This window comes from Phasianus colchicus, chromosome 5, assembly GCF_987193195.1.
Source record: "Phasianus colchicus chromosome 5, bPhaCol1.hap1.1, whole genome shotgun sequence".
Lineage (NCBI taxonomy): Eukaryota > Metazoa > Chordata > Aves > Galliformes > Phasianidae > Phasianus > Phasianus colchicus.
In genome coordinates this window covers 16,657,046-16,675,236 of record NC_143440.1, presented here as the reverse complement: position 1 = coordinate 16,675,236, position 18,191 = coordinate 16,657,046, and the positions used below count along the sequence as shown (strand labels likewise).

General features: G+C 46.9%; 3 protein-coding genes across 6 annotated transcripts in view; 2 read left to right on the top strand and 1 right to left on the bottom strand.

Annotated features, from left to right (window-relative positions):
• Positions 1-18,191, top strand: part of CD151 (CD151 molecule (Raph blood group)) — a 169,630-nt gene that overhangs the window by 45,375 nt on the left and 106,064 nt on the right. The window lies entirely within an intron of this gene.
• Positions 51-1,711, bottom strand: POLR2L (RNA polymerase II, I and III subunit L). Its single transcript, XM_031608993.2, has 2 exons — positions 1,525-1,711; positions 51-348 (listed from the first exon to the last, which is right to left on the bottom strand). The coding sequence occupies exons 1-2, from the start codon at positions 1,617-1,619 to the stop codon at positions 240-242; spliced, it is 204 nt and encodes a 67-aa protein (XP_031464853.1). The 5' UTR covers positions 1,620-1,711; the 3' UTR covers positions 51-239.
• TSPAN4 (tetraspanin 4) overlaps positions 2,045-18,191 on the top strand; it is a 392,906-nt gene continuing 376,759 nt past the window's right edge. Inside the window, exon 1 of the mRNA XM_031609001.2 lies at positions 2,045-2,092. The gene's annotated coding sequence lies outside the window, so the exon portion shown is untranslated. The remainder of the gene's footprint in view (positions 2,093-18,191) is intronic.

Sequence of the window (18,191 nt, the reverse complement as noted above, 5' to 3'; positions counted from 1 at the left end):
GGCTACAGGCAGAGGCTTCCTCTAGTTCAACATTTTATGTAGACAAATGATTATATTTCATAAAACACACATTTATTTTTGCTGGCAGAAGCATCTAAAAGTTCACAAAAAGAAACCAAAAACAACCTCTGTGCATTGAATTAAAGAGAAAAATCTACATTTTTAATCTCCAATTCTGAAGTGGACTTCATCCTTCATTTATTTTCTTGAAAGAAGTTGGTGGCTGGGGCAGTAGACTCTCATTTCTCCAGAGGTGCATAATTCAAAAGCTTCTCAATCAGATCCACGTGGGCTAGAAGCATCCTGCGGCAGCAGTATCTCTTCAAACCAAGGGCATCCAGGGCATCTCTATTAATGAATAAGAACAACATTAAAAAAAAGAAAAAAGAAATGAGTCAGAACCACTTGTAAGTGTTCCTAGGCAACACACTGATTACTCTGAGCTTAGTCATAAAGAAAAACTTGCAGTTTAAACCAAGACATTTAGCATGTGCTGTTAATGTTCTCTTCCACTTACTGCAGCAGGCAAGGTGTTTGCCTGTTCTCTGGCCAGCAGATGCACATGATCTTCTGCTAAGGATGGAATCTAGCCAACCAAACTACCAAACTTTCAGAAGTCAGTCTGGAGAATTCCCACAGGGACAGAATCATAGCAGACCAGATCTGAAGCACTCTGTCTTCTGAACCAGCCCACTCACAGAATCACAGAACAGCCAGGGTTGGAAGGGACCTCAAGGATCATGAATCTCCAAACTCCCACCACATGCAGGGCCACCAACCTCCCCATTTAATAGTAGACCAGTTAATACTAGACCAGGCTGCCCAGAGCCCCATCCAACCTGGCCTTGAACACCTCCAGGGACGGGGCATCCACAGCCTCTCTGGGCAGCTGTTCCAGCACCTCACCACTCTCTCTGTAAAGAACTTCTCCCTGACATCCAACCTAAATCTTCCCTCCCTCAACTTAAAACCATTTCCCCTTGTGATGCTATTATCTACCCTTCACAAAGTCACAAGGTCACGGCACTGCAGGGTTAAGTGAGATCCAAAAGTATTTTGGCGTTGGAAATAAATTTGTCCTCTTCACAGATAGAAAGAAACTTGGAAATACGGCACAGCTGTACCCCCAGTTATTTAATTACTTAGCTTTGCTTTGCTCCCACAAGCACCTCTTGCAATAGCAGTGTGGAGCAGAGAGCCGATCCGGTTACAACTCCGAGCAGCCAGGTGCTGTAAGAGGGTCACAGCGTGCGAACACAGAAGTAATTTCCCCTGCTCTTCAAATCTCGGCCAGCCCTTCCTGGCCCGAGCCGGCTGAGACAGCCTGCAGGCGTGTGGCAAAGCGAGCCCTCTGGGAGCCAACCGAGATCACCCCGCGAGTCCCCAGTGGCTACCGATCCACCACTCCAGAAGCCCGTCGTTCGTCCTCCTGGCAGACGCTCCTCTGAAGTACGGAGAACGACGGGCAGCCCCTGGCCGCGCGGAACGGCACAACCTCACCCGAAGCGCAGAAGTGACACCCACCCTTCCGTGTACTCCGCCTGCAGGAGGCCGAGATAAGCTTCCCACTTGTTTCCGACGATTTTGCCGCACGTGAAGCACCGGACCGGGATGATCATGTTTGCCGGGCCCGCGGCTCGCCGAGCGCAGCCCCACGCGCCGGTTCCTCCGCGCCCCGCGACGCCGCCCGGCCGCTCCCATTGCGGCCGCGCGCGGTGGGGGGGGACGGGCGGCGCGCGCCGGGCGGGCTCCTCAAGGCGGGCGGGGAGGAGCGCTCGCGCTCCCCCTTTCCCGCTCAGGGCGGCGGATGGTAGCGGCCGCCCTACGGCGCCCCGCGCGGCTCAAGAGTGCGCGAGAGCGGGGCGGGCTCGTGATCGCGTTTCGCGTGCGCGGCGCGTGGCGGCAGCCGGGGCCGGCGGAGCGCAGAGCGGCTGCACCGGCAGCGCCGGCGGGGCGGGCTGAGGCGAGGAGGCGCCGTGCCCTTCCCTCCTTCCTTTCCATCCCTCCCTTCCTTCCTTCCGCGCGCTCACTTGTTGCTCTGCGACCGGACTCGTGCAGCGGTGACGGCACTTCTTCTCGCGTCCTGCCCGAGGTACCGCAGCTGCGCGGGGTGGAAGCGCAACTGGTGGCCGCAGCCCGGCGCCAGCCAGCGGGGGACGGCAGCGCTGCGGGACGGGACGGGACGAGACGGGACGGGACGAGACGGGACGGGACGAGACGGGACGGGACGAGACGGGACGGGACGAGACGGGACGGCCCGCTCCCCTTCCCTTCTCTTGGCAGAGCGAGGAGAGGTAGCGAGGCGCGGTCCGTCTCGCGGCCGCGGCTCGGCGGCGCCGCTTTGGGGCGGTTTGCTCGCTCCCCTCAGGCGGGGGAAGGCGCCGGGCAGCGGCGGCGCGCTGCGCTCCTTCGGGGGGAGCGGGGCTGCGGAGCGCCGCTGGGGTTGGCGCTCCTGCAGCGGCGGCGGGTTCGTCGGGAGTTGCTGAAGTCCGGGGCTGCGGGGCTCGGCGCTGCCCTCCGCGGCGTCCCTCGGTCTCCGCGAGCCGCGCGCAGCGAAAGCAGCCGGCAGCGGGGCCGCGGGGCGCACGCCGTCCTTGAGGCGCTCTCCCGCTCGGGGCGCGGCGCAGCCCGCGGGGCCGGAGCCTTTTCCCGCTCCGAGAGCGCGGCCGTGGCCGAGGCGGCTTTACTGGCGAGGGAAGTTGGGCAGAGCGGGCGATGCGTCTCGAAACTGCGTGCGTTCCTCCCGTCTGAGCGCTACGCGAGCCGGGCTGAGGGCTGCGCGCTGCGATGCTTGTAAGTTCAGGGAGGCGCGCTGCTCGTCCGGAGAGCCTGGGTTGAAGCATCGCCCAGAGCGCCGTCGGTCCGTATTGCTCACGGCGTGCTGGGTGCAGTCCCGCTCTGCCCGGGGACAACCGGAGTGCTGTATTTTCCTGCCGGAGCATCTGCGGGTTGATACGACGCGCAGCACAGAGCCATTACTGGCAGGCGTATAAATTATGGTGTCTTAATGCACGGCTTATGTTAATGCGCCTTTCGTGCCTCTTTTTCGAACCGCTGGGTTACTGACCCTCCGCGCAGACCTAACTTGAACTGCAGAAGAGCAAATAGTTTCGTTTAACCAGCAAGGTTGTTTGAAGGCGGTTTTGCAAATGTTTGCTAATGAAAAGACAGCGATTTTTGCAGCCCCGGGTGCAATTACACTCAGCTGTGCACAGAGCAACATGGCTTGGCTCGGAGGGTGGAGAAACCTCCTGCACATTGTTATCTTTATTATTGTTTCAGGCCAGTGGGAGCCAAGCTGTCTTTTCTTTTTCTTTTTCTTTCTTTTTTCTTTTCTTTTTTTTTTTTGGGGGGGGGAAGTTGAGAATTTGGAGACCGTGCTTTGATGCGTTTTCAGCACCAGGGCTCCAAAGCAATTTTCTTGTTGAACTGTGCCGTGAAAGGCATTTGTATTTGGAGACAGAAGTTTGCTGATGGGAAGGAGAAAGAGGGGTTATCATTGATGTGGGCTGGATTCTTGCAGCCTGGAGGAAGTGTGCTTGTTTAGCTCTTAAAAACGAAAGTGGATTTTAACTTTCCCCCCAGTTCTCACATGCAACTTTGCATCGCTCTTGAAGGAAACTTTCCTCTGCTGTTTTCACAGTGTTTGAGTTTGCCTTTTTCTGGACATCCTGCTTTGATTGGTGATGATCTTAATAATCTAATAGCTCTTTTATGGCTGCAGCTTGTTTGATTGTAGAAAATGTTTTTGATCTGTGACCTGGCGAGATCGCTGCATGCTGAGTTCTCTGCTCAACTTCGTGTATGCTCTGCTCAACCTGACCACTTGCCAAACCACAGAAGTCTGCTGGCGGCAGGGGAGATGTGTGCACGTGACTGTTGATACTCCCAGGCAGTGTTTTAGGGGCTGTAGCTCACCCCACTTAAGTTGCTTGTTTCAGCTCCTTTGTCAGGAGTGAGCTTCAATCATTGCTGTGCTGCCTTCCAAGTCTTTTTTTCGGGTGAGCTGGGTACTGCTGCCAGCTGTTGCAGTTCGGTACTTAGTCAAGTTAAGACTCTGAGCATCCTTCTGAAGAGGAATATAAACTGGAAGAATTGCAGGCTTAGGTCTCCTTAAGCATCCTTCTGAAGAAGGAAAGGAATTGCAGCAGTTGGTAAATCCTGCACAGGTCTCTCTTACAGTGTTTGTAAGTTCTCATTCCATTCTTGATCTCCCGCTGCTCAGAGCAAGCAGCAGTCCTCAGAGCTCTGCCTGTTGAGCTTTTGGTGGTCAGGGAGCCCACCAAACTGTAGCAGAAGAGGCTTGCCTACGACTGATTGAGTTGAAATAGTTGGAGAACTGTAGGCTGGCTTTCTGATGTATTTCTGGAACAGCTGCTGCCATGTGAGGCTTTGTTGTGGGGCGCTGCAAATATATCCTGCTTCTTAGTTAATGCAGTACAGACCTTCTTCCTGTGATGTGAAAACCTTTGAAAGCCACTAGCATTCAGTCCCACCATCGCTGCTGGGTTGAGGCCCAGTATTAGCTTTCTTTTGTTTCTTTGGTGAGCTTCAAGCTGTAAAACACATCTGAGCTCAATTGTTCTGCAGCTCCTAGTAATGAGTACTGAAACTCTAAGCTTGTGACTAAGCGGGGCATCCTCCTTCCTTTTCTCCCATCTGCAAAATGTAAGAGGAAAATATTACTGCTTATTTTAAAAAAGCAAACAACAGAAAAAATCCCCATCAAAACATCCAAGTGCCCTGAGTGACTGAACTCATCTTAAAATACTCCTATGGTTCGAGTGGCCGCATGACTTCCTGCTGCTCATGTTGGCAGATCGTGTCTTTCCTGACCTTGTCGCTGTGGTTGGGGCTGGAGGTGGAAGTTGTGGGATCTCCACATTTGTGTTGGTATCGTGAGAAACTGTTGGCTGGTAGCTGAGATTGTTGTTGTGTTTTGTGGGTTGCTTTTGGTCAGGTTTAGGTGTGTTCTCTCTGGTCTGGAGCCATCACTGCTTTTCACCTGTGATCTGCATACGTGTAAATCTCAGAACTGAAGCCTTGAGTCTTTAAAGGTCTGATTTGCCAGTTGTAATTGCGTTCCAGGACAACGAATTGCTTAAATCATAGACTTCTTAGAAGAAACTTTCACTTACGGTGTTTTTATACTGTTGGTCTTAACTTGCAGCTTTCTGGATATCTGTGGCTGACGTTGGCTTTGTAAGAATTAAAAGCTGTGTTTCCTGTCTCTTCCTGAGGTCACTTAGAATGTTCAGCTTTCCCTCCATCTCTGCCTCGCACCAGCATTGCGTGTGACTGCAGAAGTTGTTGGTATCACATCCAGTGCTGTGCGGCTCAGATCTCAGTGAACTAAAGAGGAAGAACTTGCCTGAATGATTAAGTCGGATATTCTTTAGTCAGGAGCTGAAATGTGACGTGGAAAACTTAACAGCTAAATACTGAACAGCAGAGAGCCCAAGGGAGAGGGGATATTTAAAAGGCAGGGTGAAACTTGGCTTAGCTGGTGTTTTCTCAAGTACGTTATCTGCTCCAAATCTATCACATCCAGATTTACTGTTGAGCTTTCTCTGGTCCTGGTTCACTACCTGGAATTGTCATTCATGCTGTTGCGCAAAGAAAAGTGGCTCCCACTGGAGTGAGCCACTGTCACTTTGAAAGGGCTTCCCTTCTCTCCTGCTAAAGCTTCCAGCTCCAAGGAGCAAAGACAAATCAAGGCTCCAGCTCAGTTTTTCCTCTGGATTTTTGAGTGGGACACGGCTCTGTGTCCCACTGCACCCCTGGATGTCTTTCTATAAGTGGTGGTGGGGAGGTGGAGGAGCCAAGCGGGAGAGGCAGGGCTGATGAAAGGAGAAAAGCCTTGCAGGCTCTGGTGAGCTTTGTGTTGTTTAGTTGCCCCGTATGGTGTTTAAAAGCTGCTCAGGGCCCTGGATTTACTGAAACAAATACAGAAGCTGCTAAGAGGGAATGAAGAGAAACATCTCTAAGCTGGGGATGTGACTTGGGCTTCGCAGTAATACCAGACAAGCCTGATGCTGCTGATTTCATTAAAAGCAACATTCGGGGACTCAAAGAACAGTTTAATACTTACTATATATATATTTTTAAACATGCTGACCTTATCTGGTAAGCCTGTAATATTTGTTGCAATGAAGAGCAGCTGGTGCATAAATACATATATAATATCGGTTGCCAACTCGGAAAGCTGTGCTGAGCCTGTGACTTGTTTGAAGGAGGGTTGCTATTAAAAGGCAGGTGGCAGGATGTTTATTTTACACCTTGTTAATTGCCTGTTTTTCCTGCTGTAATTGGCTTCCTAATGGGGGCAGAATGCACTCGGTTTTGCACACAAAGCTTCATTAGTGACAACCGATGGAAAGGATTTGGAAGGTGGGATTTGTATGAAATGTATATATTGAGTAACAGATGTCTCTGCTAAATAAAGTGTATGAGGAAGTCCCATAGATGCATCCAAAAATGCAAATGCTTTTCCATAAACGATTTAAGGTGTCCTTGTGTTAGATATGAAGCTCGCTGCCTGTTACTTGAGAAGGGGGTGGAGACTTTAGCTCGTTAGTTTTGTAGGACAGAGATTGTTGTGCTTGGCTGGACAGGAGTTAGGATGCTGGGATGGTGCCTCGTGCCTGGGGCTCTGACAGCACGCATGGATTTGTGAAGATATCTGTAGTGATCTTCATAGCTCCCTCTAACCAAATGGGAGGATGTGGTGAGCTGTGGTGGTGCTTAGTAGCTCTCTGAGATTTTTGGAGCCTCCTTTTCTTCTTGTGTGTGTTAGTGCTACATCGGGTGTGTTGTTTGCACTGGGACCTTGGAGGCAGTGAATAGCCATAGAGGAGATGAGTGGCTGGAGCATCTGCGTTTACAGAGTAATCCTGCTTGTGTCTGAAAGTGAGGGCTAAGGTGTTCTGGCTGAGGATGAGAGCTCCACAAAGATGGCTCTTGTTTTAATGATAATTTGAAAACAAACAAACAAAACTAGTTTAGGGCTGCTTTTATCTGTCACCTTCTCAGCAAGGTCACGTCATGGCAAAAGTGTAATGCTTTCCAGGCTTGGATTGATATATTTTATAAGAAAATGCCTTTATTACATGAATATATCACAGCCTAATTGACTGCATCTTGTTGTGGGGAGGTAATATCCTGAGGCAGCATTCTAATCAGAAAGATCACAGGAGCTGCCCATCAGCTCTGCTCTTCCATGCAAGTGTCCTCAGATGACAAAATAATCCCTTTTCTTGGGATAATATTTTTCATTTCTGCAGAGTCTTTTCTTCCAGAGTAAAGGGTAGGTTGTGAAGCTGATGTGAGGCCAGAGCATGTCGAGCATTAATGTTTGAAGGGGGGATCTCTAGGGTATTGTTCTTGCATGGGGAAAGCAATATGTACATTCCTGATGAGCTCATGGGTGTCCTTTTCTTTGATGTACTTCCTTCCTGTCTTTGGCTGGGATGTCCTTTCTCCTGGTGTATAATCACGTTCTCTCCCATCAACATTTTAAATAAAGAGACTGAGCAAAAAGTCCTTTTTCAGTAGGTTACCCTGGCATCTGTGGCTCCCTGAACTCTAACGAAAAGGACTGGGGAACTTACTTTTGAGGTCTAATCATTGAGGCTCTCGGAAGTGATGATGTCTGTATTGGAACAAACAATAGAAGAGCGGGTTCTGCTGAGGGCAGTCTTTTGGGTATGCTTATGTTAGTATATAATCTTGCTGCTTGGGTTGTCCCCTCCACTGATCTTCAAGCCAGTCTCTTATCTTGCAAGCCTGGTGGGAGTGGGAATAAATGATGGCTATGAGTCAGAGCAGGGATCCATCTTTCCAAGTACCCTGTCTTGCTGTGTTACTGCTACACCCTTGCCTTAAGCTTATGTTTTATGGAAGTTTGTAACTGTAGTCTCGTTTCAGAACTGAGTATGGAAGGCAAGACAGTTCTCATTAAAACCACTGAGCTGAGGCTTGGCACCTCAGCCTGCTGTGGCTGGGTTCAGGTGCTGCAGGTGAGCTGGTTGCCCTGAAGCAGCTCCAAAGTTGCCCCTACTATGAACTGCATTGTGGTGAAAGAGCCATCTCCAAAAGTTCCCATTGGCAGAGCCCAAGTCCTTACAGCCTGCAGGACTTTCAGTATGGATGTGGGGAGGACGGTGGGGTCAATGCAGGGGATCACAAGGCTAGCACTCAGGTGAGTGGGCTGCTGTACACCTATCATGGTGCTATCCGCAGGGAATGTTCTGTTGCTTTGTTTATTAAACCGCTGTTTTAAAAATTAAAAACAGCCAACTGTTTCATAAAATATTAAAAAGCACCGCTTTCGTCTCTCTCATCAGATTAACTATGTCAGTTTGTGTGTCCTCAGGGTGATGAAGCTGATCAGATTGGTGATTCTGGCAACTTAAGGATGCGTTAAAGTGACACGCTTCATCTCACAAGGGATGCTGAAGCCATCACGCTGCAGAACTGGGAACTGTAGGGGTCCTGCACTTTAACTGCGGATTCTCAAATGAAATCTTGCAGAAGCAATACAGTTTGCTGTTGTATGAGTGCATTTCTTTTTGTTAGGGTAATATATATATATATATATTTTTTTGGTGAGACAAGATAAGGTAATGTGGTGGTAGAAGCATACGCTGTGACTGCACTGCAGGAAGGAAAGAAATTACTGTGTATTCACTATGAAAGGCCAAAGACTATGTTCTAGTTGGTAAAGGGGGAAAAGCCTTTGCATTGCAGTAGAATTCTTTATGAATATAGACTTTGAAACTGTTTTGCTCGCAGGTGGATTTTTTCATTGAAAAGCTAGTTGCAGCACTTGAATCATGATGCTGCATCATTGGAGCAGCGGAGTTGGGTAATGGAGGGTGTAGGTACTTTAGGACTAGAAGGATTAGGGAAGCCTTCAGCTTGCTGCAGAGATGCCCTGAGGCCTGTGTGCTGCCCGAGCAGCATGTTAGAGCTGGGACTGAGCTGTGCAGAGGTGGCTTTTCACAGAGCTTTGCATTCTATCTTGTCTCCATCTCGCAGCTCTAGTTCTTCTCAGCGTGTGCACAGTACTTGTGTGTACTGCAACACACCGGGGTAAATAGTCACAAAACTTCAGTATATGCTAGATGCAAGACCAACCTGATTTCCGAATGTCTTGGTTGTCTTAAAGGTGTTTTGCCTCTTTAAAACTAGTATGTAGTAGCACACAGGATATGTGACTGTTGCATCCCCTCCATGTGCAGCTCAGTTGCATACGTGGACATCCAGGAGTCTGTTCTGAAGGGCAGCAGTGCCTTTGTGTGAGCTGAGCTGCTGTGCTTTGTGGTGGTGTGAGAGAACAATGAAGTAAAGCCTTCAATCATATGACCTGATCAGAAAGGGTTGTCTGTGGTGATTGATACATCTTCTCAGAACAATAGGCTGTCTGAGCCCTGTCCAGGGACTGATGGTTTTGGTGGGGCTTTGCGTTCATCTTTGGCCTAAGTAAGGGAACACTGAGATCAAGGCTGCAGTTTGTTTGCAGCTTGCCTTCAAATCCCTGCCTAATCTAAAACTGTACTTGTGTGCATCCCTCTGTTCTCTCCAGATTGAAGAGAAGAGAATCCGTAAAGCTATCTGGAGAGCAGTTTGCCCAGCTCCTTTAGGATGTTCTGAGTATTTTGAGGACAGATGCTCCTTTGCCCTCTGCCCTCCCAAATTATTTTGATTCCTTAAGTTTACTCTCTCCAAAGTAGATGTAAAAATGTGAACACAAAGAAATCTTTCATTCTTATGTGTCCCTGACCTGATGAGCGTTAGGCTGAGTGAATGAATGTGTGTTCTCTTCCCTGAGAGCATCTCCCTGCCCAGCCTTGTCCTGCAGGCTGCTAATATGACTTTGTTGAGCTGCTGCTCTCCTTCATTTATGACATTTGCTACTCTCAGTAAGAAGATGAGAAGCTTAATATTAAGAAAACACTGTGAAAAAGAGCTTATTTTCTTGTTTGTTTGCATTGAAAGAAACCTCTGTCGATGAACTTGTGTGATTCCACGTGGCTCTGTAATAACTGAATTGTGCAGTGGTTTGGTGTGGCTGAACGCTGGCTGTATGCCGTGTTACACAAAGGATTGCACTTGTCTGCAGCTGAATCAGAGGTATATCTGAATGTATTTGCATTTGTGCAAAGGAGGTGGATTTTTCTGCTTCTCTGTTAAGCTACTTCCCCGATGTGTGGGGTCAGTTTAAGAAGATTGAGCATCCCCGCTTTCAAATGCACGTTGAACAAACATGCTTTCTCTTCTATCCTGTTCTGCTTTTGAATCTGTGGAACAAAATAGCGTGTGGGTGAAATTATGCCTCCCTCGAGCACATTTACAGCCACTTTGTGGAGGGAGGAAAGGCATGTGGAGCATGGAATAACTGTGGCTGCTCTGCGAAGGTATTTGCCTGCTTATGTAAAACATTGCCAGTTAAATGCTCTCTTTCAAGCATTGCTAGCTTCAGTCACAGTGGTAGAGGGCTCGGGCTGAGCTGCAGTAGCTCTTCCTGTGCTGCTGCTGCTGTTTTAGGCATTCTGCCTTTGTCAGAGTGAATCAGGGCACCTGGAGGAAAGGCAATGAGAGATGACTGGGACTTCCTGCCTCCCCTCCCTTGGAGAAGGGGTGGTAGGTTGCCTTTATCCTAAAAGGCAGGAACTGCCAGGAAGATCCTGCTCTGCTGCTAGAGGTCAAAAACACAGAGATGCACATGGTGCCAGCTCGAAAGTAGAGATGGAGATTTCTTCATCTGGATGCAGTGGTAGGCTTGTGAAACGTTTGTTTTCTGAAAGTCTTTTGTGATCTCTTACTGTTCTGCTGGGGTTTTGTTTGTTTGTTCTCTCTGTCAGTAAATGACCATTCAATTTGGCAGTGCCCTGATGTTTCGGTTACAGTTAGAGCCAGTTTAGCACGGACCTATTTAGCATTGTTTTTATTGCTTGCCTGCATTCCTACTCTGCTGTGGGATTGTCATTACAGTGCCTTTTGGGTGTCTACTTTGCTGTCAGCTCGCCTGGCTCCTAGGGCTTGAAAAGCTGTTTGGGGATTCCTCTGGGAGCCTAAGGGAGTTACTGGAAAGAGTTCAAATTCTCGTAAGTTCCTGAGAAAGCTGTCAGAAGCCTCGTGGCTGTTGGCTTATAGCCACGTGCTGTATTTGTGGGACACATGATGAGCCGTTGCTGGACAATAAAGGTTTCAGGATCCTTTGTACTGTATTGTGAAAGGAGATCAGTTTTGGACCAAGATAGCATTGTTTTGGTCAGTGCAAGAACACACAAGATTCTCTGTGTCAGAGATTTACAGTTTAATAAAGCTTGTTATTCTGGCTTCATTGTTTTGGTTTGTTGTTTTTTTTTTTTTTTTTCTTCCTTTCCCTGGGGCTTGTTCTCTGTGCAGCCAGTTTACCTGCTGGAGACTCAATCCCAGCAGTGTTTTATCCAAAGCTACAGTGCTTTTGCACCCTGTGGCTTTTGGCAACCAGTAAGCTCCATTTACCATGCAGAGTGCTGGTTCTGATGGCAAGTGCTGTCATGGAAGAGCCAGCTGTGCTTTGCTGCCATCTTAGCTGCTTGTCACAGTGAGGAAAATGGTTTCCATGACCTCTTCCTAAGGTACTTCCTTAGAGCGTGTGTCTGTATAGCTACATATGCACGGCATACGTGTTAACCCTGCCTTTGCCTGTGGGTGACTGGTTCTGTTGAGAAGGCTTTTACGTAAGTTGTGACTGGTTCTGACCTGCATATTTGCCCTTTATCCTCAAGGCAGTTGCCAGTTTGTGTCCCCTTGTCTGTCTCTGGTGAAAGGGAAGAAGTCAGAACTAGTTTATTTGCCTCATGGAGCACTCTCAAATTTCCTTTATGCTGCAGGCTTGGGACTTCGTCTTATGTAGTGATAGAGAACACTTGGTAAAACCAAATTTTGAATAATTAATGATGAAGTCTTCATTTTCCATGGGAAGGAGGTTCTTTGCCCTAACAACTTTCATTCTGTGGCTGTCTGTCTCGCTGCAATTATTTTGTTTTTCATTTAGTACAATTGCCCTGAATTCTAGCTGCTTAGTACAATGAGTAGATGAAAAAGTTGTCCAGAACGGTGCTGAAATATCAAGAATGTGCATTCAAAGTCATTTCAAATACTTGAATTTAAAATGAAGGGTGTTGCTGCACTGAAATTGTTTGATACGTTTCTCTGTTTGGGACTTAAGCTGGGATGCAATCCAAACCAAAGCATACAAGATCCCTGGAGGGAAAAGTGCAATGCAAATTGGAGGTAGAAAAGTCAGTCTGAGCTTTGGTTTGGCTTTGTCTTAGCAGTCTTTGAATGTGTGCCAGCAGTGAATGTACAGCAGTAAGACAAATATTTAGGTGCTGCTGTTCAGCCTATGGAATCTTCTATTCAGTGACGTGCATTACAGATTTCATACTGGGTCTAAAAATTTGTGCTTTCATCAGAACCCGCTTTACTTAATTTCAGCACAGTGTTCTGACAGTCTTGAAACATGTCTGTGTTTGCTTGCACAGAGCTCGCTTGGATGCAGGTCTTGCTTCTGTCAATTTCTTTTTCCTTGGCTTGCCTCCTGCAGATATAATAGCAATAATAAAAAGTCCCAGAAAAATCCTCTCCAGTATGATACGATTGCAACTGATATATTGGTGACTTTAGCAGTTACTGAAAGAGTGTTTGTTTCTGTTTTATTCTGCATGTATTTACTCTAGAGTAGGGCTAAGCATTTGGACAGCTGTATGGGCATCGCCAAACAAGTCAGGTTGTCTGTTTCTGAGCCCAGGCCGGGAGAGCTGGAGATGGAAGTGGAGGAAAAGAAACTCTTAGTGTGATGTGTGATATCTTTTTGTCTGCAGGGTCAGAGGAGGCTACTTGTATCTGAGAGCTGGGGAGGGAATAAGTCAGGATATAGAAGGAGCCAGGGTAGTTCTCAGCAACTGTGCAGGTGAAAGCAGAGTGTGACTTTTAGTCCTTTCTAGATTTGCATCACCACAGGCACAAACAGTTGTTGCTTACCGTTATGGCCTTGACTTGTGATAGCTGACTGAGTTGTAATGTCAGCAAGGATCACTGGTGCTCAGTGGATCTGGTACAACTTGTCCAGCACGCAGCTTGTACTGAGTGGCAGGGACTAGACTGAGTGTAACAAGGAGATGATGGCAACAGGGTGTGAGAATCCTCTTGTGCCTTAATAGGGTGGACTGCTGTGGAAATATGAGGGAATGGAGATTTGAAAATCACAAAGGATGTCAAAACAGGGTTTTTGATGTAGGGGCACACGGATGGTGGAGATTGAAGGCTGAACCACTTCAGAAGTGGTGAATGTCTCAAAATACTTCCTTCTAAGAGAGAGTAGTGTGTGTAATGGGCATACTGTGTTATGACTCCATGATGCACACATGTAAAATTGCCTTCCATGGTGTCCTGCAGCTGCAGAGTGCGTCAGACTGACTCTCCCTCCCAGCTTATGCCAACGGAGACAAGTCATCCCATCACAGCCTGTGAGGAAAGCAGCATTCTGTAACCCTGTGTATAAGGCCACCAGCAAAGTGTTGAAAACAGAGCCAGCCCTTCCTGCGGTGTTGGTTGCTGCCTCTAGGCAGGTCAGAGCCATTTGCATGGGGAGGCTATGAAGCTGTCACTTCTACAACTTAAATGCAGTTGCTGGAAGAGGCTCTTCTCCGAACTGCAAACATGATGGGTGTTTTTTTTTTTGTTTGTTTTTCTCACCACCTCCCTTTTCCTGTCCCCTTCACTCTCAATTACTTGAGAGCCGTTTGCTGTTAGGCAGTCCTAACAGGCTTCACTTAGGGAAGGTGCTGTCGTCTTTTGCAGTTCATGGCACAGGAGAAGAGGGATTGCACATGTGGTATTTTTGCTCCAGACACTTTTTACATCCCTTCCATTTCAGATCTGTTTTCTCTTTCTAAAAGCATTGTAGAGCAGAAGATGAGGCTCTAATGGTGCAGAAGGAAGGAGGGAGAAGGAACCTTCTCTTAATTTTTTTTTTTGTTGCTTTTACATCACTGATGAAGAACACGATGTGAGTGTCAGTGTCTCTGCACAGCGGCTCAGAGCAGGTGCCTCAACTTGAGTCATGTGTAGATGTGACATGGAGAAGGCAAGGCTGAAGGAGAGAGGCAAATGCAAGGAAGCTGAGCATTGAGGGGCATTAAGCAGCTGGGAGGAGGGGCTGCACCTGACCTAGCTCTGATGGATACCGATTTCTTTTATGTTTTATTTGTTCTAATTCTGATAGAAGATCACAGGACTGGATGTAGAGTAGGAATTAAGTTGGATAGGTAGGATCCTGGATGCCACCTTCTGCTTGAGAGATGTCCTCAGGCATTCCAAGCTCTCTCACTGCATAGTGGACTTCTGTCAGTGGTTAGCCTTGCCTATTTACTGTTGTTTTTCTTTTTTTCCCCTGAGGTTTACACAGCTGCTTTGGTTGTAGGTTTACACTGGCTTCCTGTATGAGTTCAGTGTGTGCGTTAGGGTGAGGAGGCTGGGATGTAGAATCACCTCATGCTGTTACACTGTTTTCTTTGTCATCGGTGTGCCACGATCTGCTTGTAATTTTGGACACCCACTGGTTATGAGAAAGCTCCACCTGTATTTTAGAGCAAACTTTGTCTTTAAAAGAGGGCTTATTTTACGGGATGTGAAAAGCAAAGCAGAAAGTGAGTTGCCTAGCAAATCAGTGAAAAGAGCTGTGGCTTGAGTCCAGGCCCTTTGGTTCTTTTGCTGCATTGCCTTGGCTAACCTGTCTCCTGTTCAGTACCTTCGTTGTTTCCTCTGACTAGATAGTCGGATGAACATGAGAAAGTTGGGGTAGTGTTTCTGGGTTATTGGTATTGCTGCATTTCTAAGCTTTTTGGCAGGGAGTGAACCTATTCTTAAGTTTTTCACAGGAGAATGATCACAATAAGGTTAACTCTTGGTGAATCGACCTATTGTTTTTGTGTTGGTTTCCTGATCTTTGTCCCCACTACAGTATAGCTGCTATTTCAAAAGAGCAGTGTCTCCTTAAAATGGCAGCTCAATCTGAGATTAAGCAAAATTTTCTTTGCTGGAACTTGGCTGCGTTTATCTTTGTTTACAATCCATGCCACATGCACCAAGTCTGTCCTGCTGTTTTCCAGAAGGAGCCACAAAGAAGCTTAAAATACGCGTTACTGTGTCCCTCTGGAGATTATTGTGCTTTCACCATTTTACTTTCATCTGGATTGAGCATTGCTATTCAGGTTTAACAGCAGCGCAGGCCAAGTAAGTGAGCATAATGTTGATCCTGCTTAGTTGGCCGTGTCTAATCCAGCTGTTCCTAATATACATTGGCTTGAATTCATGCCACTTAATTGAAAGGCCTAAAATAAGAGCTAGAAAGATGTTTGTCTGGATGGTGACTTGCACGTTGGTGGGTAGAGGTGTCCCTCTCTGTCTCTACTGATCACAGAGAAAGCTGAGTGTTATGATCTGCCTATATTGGGTACTTTACATGAGTGCCTAAAGCTGAGTCAGGTGGAGTTAAGCCAAATGTTGGACAGTGCAAGCAAAGCATGGGGGACCCATTGTGTGTGTCATCTTTTGCTGCTTTGTTGCTACTTGAGTTAGAAGAAATTCTGCTTACAACTTTGTGGGACGGCTGAAGGCTTATTTCCACTTGGATCTGCTTTCCTGCTCTGCATATTTTTCTAGTACAAAGTCTGTCCTGTACTGACAGTAACGTGAAGGGTGATGCCTTATTTTGATTTTGTAGATGCATCTTGGATAGCTTTTGTAGATTGTGATGTCTTCAAGCCAGAAAGCCTAGGTGCTGCTGCTGGCAACGGTTAATTCAATGCGAGCACTGGGTTGCTGCTTGACCTTCAACATAGCACAGTACTTGCTCTTGTCTCACGCTGCAGGTAATGGTTACCTAAACTCAACCAGAGACATCAAATAAGGCAGAGCCTTGCCTTCAGGCACTTCATGAATGGACAGAGTGCAGGAAAAGCCAGAGGATGTTGGTGATGTCCTTGGGTACAAGATCAAGCTTGGTGCGCTTCTTCACACTTCTCTCTTCTCTCTTCTCTGAACTTTCATGCCACTTGTCTCTGATTCAGAGCTGGGTCTCTCAGTAAACCTCCTTCTCCATTCCTACCCCTTGTCTGAGAGCAGGAGGTGAATAGGCAGTATGTCAGTCTAGGATTGTTGTAAATAAATGAAACAAGGATGCTCTCCCTAACCTTCCCATCAATTATATGGGCTTGTGATGTACAATTCAACCACTGGGTGTCTCTGGGCTATGCAAAGCTCCAGGCAAGATCTAGTCCCCAGCAAGCTGTTGCTCTGGTTATGTTTGTTTGAAGCTGCAGTCTGTGGCTGCTGTGTAGTATTTGCTTTGAAGAACCTTTTGTTTCCTTCTTGGTTGACCACTTGAAATGTGACTTCCCCACTCCTGAAAATGGAGTGGAGTTGCCCTGTGTGTGGTAAGGCAGCAGCAGGTTTTGGATAGTTCTGCCTTGCCCTATTCAAAGGCAAGCAAACTCCTCAGCCTGCCTTCACTTCTCTCTGTTTCTGAGCACCATACTTTTGTCATAGCACTAAGCTGTGGAGAAGGTCTGGGGAGGAGAATGTTAGCACAGTAGTCTTGCTACCTTTCCGTAACTGATTGGCTTTTTTCTTTTTCCTTTAGCAGTGACAAGCTTACTCTTGAGTTTAAGTTCAAGTAGATAGTTAATCTGTCTGTCAACACGGCTTTGCTAGCCACAGTATTTTCTTCAATTCCAAGGGAAGAGTTACTTTTTCATTGTGATGCTGGAAGGGTAAAAGGCAGCCTATTCTCTGCTTTAAAAATGCCATGATAGAAAGTAAAGCTTTCATTAAATTTGCCTGTCTGAATTCATATGTTTAAGTAGCTGAACTGCTGCTGATGTCTTTTGAAAGAGAAGGAAAGAACACCGCTGTAATAGCCAGCACTCTGGATGGTTAATCAGTAGTGTTTTCTGTGTTGCATACAGGAGAGGGAAAAAAAAAAGTGAATTGATTCAATTATAGATTTATGCTGGGGGAAAAAAAAAAACAACCCTCACAACAAAACATGAGTGTTTGTCTATTGCTAAATGGTAGTTCTTCCCTTCTTTCCCACCCCTTCATCTTACAGTCAGTTAGGGTAGCTGACATCTCAGTGGTTTGCAGGTGATGCTATTCATGTTGTAGCTTTCCTAGTTATTGACTTGCCTGATGGAAGACTTGTGGAATAGGTGGCAAAACAGCTCTTTCATAGCAGGAGCTCTTTCCTTCTGACTGTGTTTTGCCTGGGTACCTGGTTATTCTGACTGGTGTTTTGTTTTCTGGTGCTTAAATAGGTGAGATGGGATTTTGCTGATCTTGACTGCAGATCTAAGCCTGCCTTGTCTGTTGTAGAATTATTTTGTTTTTGTGGTGGTCAAGGTATTACTCAGTGCGTTCCTGAAGGATGTCGGACGTGAGATTAACTGGCTTCTGGCATTAATTGTAAGAAGAGTGAAGGTGAATGCATTATATTCAAGACTGAATAATGATAGTTTTTTTTTTCCCTGAGTTTGTTTGGTGGTAGGCAGCACTCAACTACTGCAGTGGATGGGGAAAAATACCACAAATCAACTAAGAGTAATAACTTACTATACCTTATGCATACAATTCTTTGGGAGCTGAGAATTATTTCTGTGTAGAGGGAAAATAATTCCCCTCAGCTTCTTGGTGATGGGTGTGTAGAACTAAATACAGGTCTAGGCTTGCAGTAATGCAGACTGGAGCTTGGCTGATATGGTGTGTGGACAGGTGTCATGTTCATTGCTGCCAGTGCCAAATGTTCATTACAACCTCAGTTACAGGTTGATATGGAGCCATAGTGACTAGCTTCGATGAAATACTCCAGGTACGTGGGAGGAATTCTTCTGTACTTAATCCAGATTATTCTGTTCTAAAACAGAGATTTTTGGGTTGCAGAGGGAGACTAGAAGCTGGGAATTGTGACAGTGCTGTCACCTCTGTGCTATAGAGTGAGAATGCCTGGCTTAATGAGGCAGAGAGCCCAGGAGTTCTGAAACAGTGAGGGTTGAAATTACTACTGTAACTACTGTACTGCATTTACAAAAGGACGTTTTAAAAATCTGTTCCCTGTCTCGCCTTGGAAGCTTTCAATACTC